The sequence below is a fragment of the Balaenoptera musculus genome, chromosome 19 (assembly GCF_009873245.2).
Source record: "Balaenoptera musculus isolate JJ_BM4_2016_0621 chromosome 19, mBalMus1.pri.v3, whole genome shotgun sequence".
Classification (NCBI taxonomy): Eukaryota; Metazoa; Chordata; class Mammalia; order Artiodactyla; family Balaenopteridae; genus Balaenoptera; species Balaenoptera musculus.
This window is the reverse complement of record NC_045803.1, coordinates 15,625,942-15,631,404: the sequence shown is the minus strand read 5'-3', so window position 1 is coordinate 15,631,404 and position 5,463 is coordinate 15,625,942. Positions and strand designations below refer to the sequence as shown.

Sequence of the window (5,463 nt, the reverse complement as noted above, 5' to 3'; positions counted from 1 at the left end):
ACTTTGTAATTTTAGTTATTTTACTTTTTAATTTCATAATTTCCTTTTGTTTCTTATTAATTGTTTCTGTTCTTTATTGAGATTCTCCATTTTAAGTTGTTATCATACTTAACCTTTAATTTTTCACACATTGTTTTCTTTAGTTCTTTGAATATATTCATAGTATCAGCTTTGAACTCTTTTTTTTTCCCCCTATATCAGCATCTGGGCCCACTCAGCAACAGTTTCTATTGGCTGCAATTTTTTCCCTAGGTATGTGTCACTCTTTCCTGTTCCTTTGAAAACTGGATATTTTAGATATTATATTGTAGCCATACAAAAAACAGGTTGCAGGCTGGATTATAAAAAATAGATCTTGGGAAGTATGGCTGAATGGGAGACAGCTTGTGATGTGAACATATTATGAATGACCAGTGGGCAAAGCAAAATGGCCTAGGCAACCCTACCTATGACTGCTTTGACTAAAAACATTCTTTATTCAGCAGGATCAAAGCTAGAAATTCAACCTTGTCCCTCCTGTCCTCTGGCATTCTCTAGTCAGCAAGCCCTCAGCCAACATGTGTGGCTCAGTCATCTCCCTCAGTTTTTCTCAAGTTTATGTGCAGGAAATCATCTCCATTCAGGGAAACAATATTCAGAAGATCAGAAACAGCAGCAGGAGCAACTCTTTGATCAAACCTGCTCAAGCAACAAAGCAGAAATTCAAGAGAGAGAAGAAGATTTCAAGCTTTTGTTTGGGAGAGTAAGTAAAAGCAGCACTTCAAAGGCATTGTCCAGAACCCTGGAAGAACAGCCAGTAAGGCCCAAGGAAGACAACACAGTGGTGGACATAGGGCCCAGCCCTTCCCAGAGGACAAACCTTGAGGAAACAGACAAAATATTACATGGTTTAGAAGTCTCAGGATTTGGAGCAATCAAATATGGAGAGTTTGGGCTAGGCTTTATCAAGGAGTCAAACCAGCTCAGCCTCCAGAAGACACACACAGGGGAGACCCCTTACATGTACACTGAGTGGGGACAAAGCTTTAGCAGTATGTCAGTCCTCATCAAAAACCAGAGGACACACTCTGGGGAAAAGCCTTATGTGTGCAGGGAATGTGGACGAGGCTTTACCTGGAAGTCAAACCTCATCACACACCAGAGGACACACTCAGGGGAGAAACCGTATGTGTGCAAGGAGTGTGGACGAGGCTTTACTTGGAAATCAAACCTCTTCACACATCAGAGGACACACTCAGGGGTCAAGCCTTATGTGTGCAAGGAATGTGGGCAGAGCTTTAGCCTGAAGTCAAACCTCATCACACACCAGAGGGCACACTCTGGGGAGAAGCCTTACATTTGCAAGGAATGTGGACATGGCTTTCGCCAGCATTCACACCTCATCAGACATAAGAGGACACATTCAGGAGAGAAGCCTTATGTTTGCAGGGAGTGTGAGCAAGGCTTTAGCCAGAAGTCACACCTCATTAGACACTTAAGGACACACACAGGAGAGAAACCTTATGTGTGCACAGAATGTGGGCGTCACTTTAGCTGGAAATCAAACCTCAAGATACACCAGAGGACGCACTCAGGGGTTAAACCTTATGTGTGCCTGGAATGTGGGCAGTGCTTTAGCCTGAAGTCAAACCTCAACAAACACCAGAGGTCACACACAGGGGAGAAGCCATTTGTATGCAGGGAGTGTGGGAGAGCCTTTACCCGGAAATCAACCCTCATCACACACCAGAGGACACACTCAGGGGAGAAGCCATTTGTATGCACAGAGTGTGGGCGAGGCTTTAATGATAAGTCAACCCTCATCTCACACCAGAGGACACATTCAGGGGAAAAGCCTTTCATATGCAGGGAGTGTGGTAGAAAGTTTAGCCAGAAGCCAAACCTGTTTAGGCACAAGAGGGCACACTCAGGGAATATACCCTTTGTGTGCAGGGAGTGTGGACAAGGCTTTTGTGATAAGTTAACTCTCATTACACACCAGAGGGCACACTCGGGGGGGAAGCCTCATGTATGCAGGGAGTGTGGGCAAGGCTTTAGCCGGCAGTCACACCTTATTAGACATCAGAGGATCCGTTCAGGAGAGAAGCCTTATATTTGTAGGAAGTGTGGGCGAGGCTTTAGTCGGAAATCAAACCTCATCAGACATCAGAGGACCCACTCAGGATAGAAACGTTGTGTGGACAAGTAGTGAAACCTTTAGCCAATAGTCACACTGCATGAGCCACCAGAAGTCCCACCCAGGGCTGTAGCTTTAGTAATAAGTCAGCCATTGCCAGACACTAAAGTAGAGACATCTTATGTGTGATGGGGGTGTTCACGAGACTAATGGTAAGAGTCAACATCTCCAATCCACCTGAAGGAGAATTGCTGGCCCATTTTCAGGGGCTCTGGCTTTCCCTAGTGGGGATGCTAGGTTGTGGAAGGTCTCTCAGGTAACTTGATGGAGAGAATACTTATTAAGTAGGTTGAAATTAGAGAATTGATACTATTCCAATATCATTTCCCAAGTATACTTGAACACTCCTTCCACAGTAACCCGGATGTTACAAAAACAGCAATTCTAGAATCCGTCTCTTGATGTCTGTCTTACCTTCTGAGAACAAGAGACAGAAACCATGGCTGATTTAATCTTGGTTCCACAGAGCATGACCCAGCAGAGTCAGCTTCAGGGAGAGTTTGGAAAATGGTCAAATCATGGGGACAGAGATAGTGCTTGGGTAGAAGGTTTTATTATACAAAAGGCTGACAGGGAAGAAAGATTGTAGGCATCCTAGCTCTAAGTTTGGGAAGAGGTGTCCATTTTTGGAAATATCATATCTTTCCTTGCTTCCTGGGGCTTTCTCTGGTTTTCAGGTTGAATCCATACTAAAAATGTTTTTATTGACTAGTGTTTTTAGACTAGAAATGTACTATGTAGTGTTATGAAGAAAGTATGTACACATATACAGAAATACAAAATAAAATTACTTTCTATTCTTCTTTGAGTTACCATACAGCATCCCATTAGTAATTATTTGGTTTAAATTTTTCCAACCATTGTAAAATATACTACTTTTTCGGTTGAGAATACTCTTTGAAAATGGCAGTGTCCCACAAATTCATTTAGAGTCATGTCCCAAGGCCCAGTTTCTTTTCATGAAACTTGACTAAATGACTGTGAATTTTATCTGGAAAACAAGTTTTCTAAGAACAGGCAGGAAAATATAGAAATTGTATAATAACTTATCTTTTTATCTCTGTACAGGTATTTAGAATAGATTTGAAAACATAAAAGAACAAAGTATATGAGTATTTAGAAAGTGGTGATGTAGGATTTAAAGTACAATACTCAGTGGTTGGGTCATTGGCTTTCAGTTTAGGGAAAAAATAAACATAGGTCCCAAAGTCTCGATATCCAAAGGAGTTTGAGTTAGAGAATCACTATCTCAAATAATATGAGGTGTAAGAGTCATAATTTTTGTTCAAAATCTAAGTTTGAGTGGAGTGAGCAGAACCTGGTGAAAAATTATGAAATACTATCTTAAATGGAGCAGCTGGCATGGCCTGCCCTTCTTAGCCCTCCCCATGGTAAATCCTGGCCTCATGCTATTACATTTTCTCAACAGAAAAATACCTTTTGAGTTTTAATCTCTTTAAGTCTTAGAACTTAACTACTCTTTTCCATAAAATCATGTCACAAAAATAAAGATTCCAAAATTAAACATGTACCTTTCACCAGTTTTTTAGCTTTCGGAAGGAATATTTCAGTTTTCAGTGTAATTGCTTCATAAAAAATAAAAGATTTTGCCTTAAATTGTTTAAAACTCTCAACAGGAAAAAATAGAGCACTGCTGGTATATGAAGATTTAAATAGATTCAAAGGGATACAAACTCTGGGAAACATTTCTATGGAGCAGCAACCAAACAGAAAGATCTGGAAATGTTCTGAGAAATAGGTAGAAAGAAGTCCCATCCTTTGACCCTGCCCAAGCCCACCTCTACTGATTCTTAAACCCACATCAGGCCTTCTGCTTAGAACCTCTCAGAAGAGACAGAATTAGGACAGGTAACCTGAGTTGTCTGCCTGGGCCTAGCATTAAAATCTGTGTGCAAATTTGGAAACTGATTAGGAGGCAAACACCACGTGGTATTCAGATATGTGAATCCTCTCAGTCTTGGAGGTTTTTTTTTTTTGTTTTGTCTTTCAATCTGTGTCTGGACTATCCATGCAGTAGTGCCCCATATTTCATAACCTGAGGTGACAGTTGTAAATGTTTAAAACAGACAGAAAATGTGCCCCAGAGCAACCATTGCCCATCCTACCAATCCTATGGTAAGTAGTAGCCTATACTGCAGAAAATTTTGAAGAAAAGATGATGAACAGTATGAAACAATGAATATTGCTTCAAATCCGTTAAGCCTGTTATGGTCCATTGAAATGTTCCATTTTAAAAGGGGTAGCAGTAAATTTTAATGTAATTGTTTTCATTTAATTCTAATTCTAATTCTAATTTATTATTATGGATCAGTGGTTCCCTAAGTGTGGTCAGAGGATGTTTGGGGGCCCTTTCAAGTGATCTGCATGGTCAAAACAAATTTCATTATAACACTAAGACATTACTTGCTTTTTTCTGTTGTGCTGAAATTTGCATTGATGGTGCAAAAACAATCGTGGATAAAACTGCTGGGCTTCTAGCATGAATCAAGGCAGTGTCACCAAACTGTACTACTAGTATTATTGTATTTTTTACCACCCCCTACTGTGGTAAAAAAAAATGCAAGTTCCACTTAATGTTCTTCATAAAAAAGTAAAAATTAATTTTGTTAAATCTTGACCTTTGGGTACAACTTTTAAAATTATACTGTTAATTTTGAGATAACTGTAGATTCACACACAGTTGCAGGAAATTATATAGGGAGATCCCATGTACTCTTTACTCACTTTACTCCAATGGTAATGTCTTACAAAATGATACTATAATATCACAACCACGATACTAAAATTGATATATACACATCTTTTAAAAACTTTACGTGATAAAAAGAGAAATACACATAAAGTCCTTCATGCTGAAGTATGAAGTTGTTTCAAGGAAGTGCACTTCAATGATTGATTTGTGAGCTGAACCAGCTACCTTTTTATGGACACCAATTTTATTTGAAAGATTAGCTGACAAATTTTGAATAAGATGACTCAGACTTGGATATTTGGTAGACATTTGTAAAAAAATGAAGTGATTTTTTAAAACAATAAAGAAAACTGACAGTAATTTTGTTAATTTGACTTTCAAGCAAAAAATTAGAATATTGAAAAACAAGTTATCTGCCACCATGAACTTGACAGTTTCCCAATACTTACTCCTTTGTGATGAGATTGGGGATGATTTTAATGAATGTGATTTTATAATACCATATAATGAAATATGTTGATGGAAGATCTGCCTAATTCATTGAACCAATATTTTCCAAACAATTAATACATAA

The 5,463-nt window shown here is 39.0% G+C and overlaps 1 protein-coding gene across 1 annotated transcript; it reads left to right on the top strand.

The window, feature by feature from the left end:
* The first annotated feature begins 201 nt into the window (after positions 1-201).
* Positions 202-4,765, top strand: ZNF875 (zinc finger protein 875). Its single transcript, XM_036832859.1, has one exon. It carries the CDS (start codon positions 449-451, stop codon positions 2,165-2,167), a length of 1,719 nt encoding a protein of 572 aa, XP_036688754.1. The 5' UTR covers positions 202-448; the 3' UTR covers positions 2,168-4,765.
* Positions 4,766-5,463: the final 698 nt, after the last annotated feature.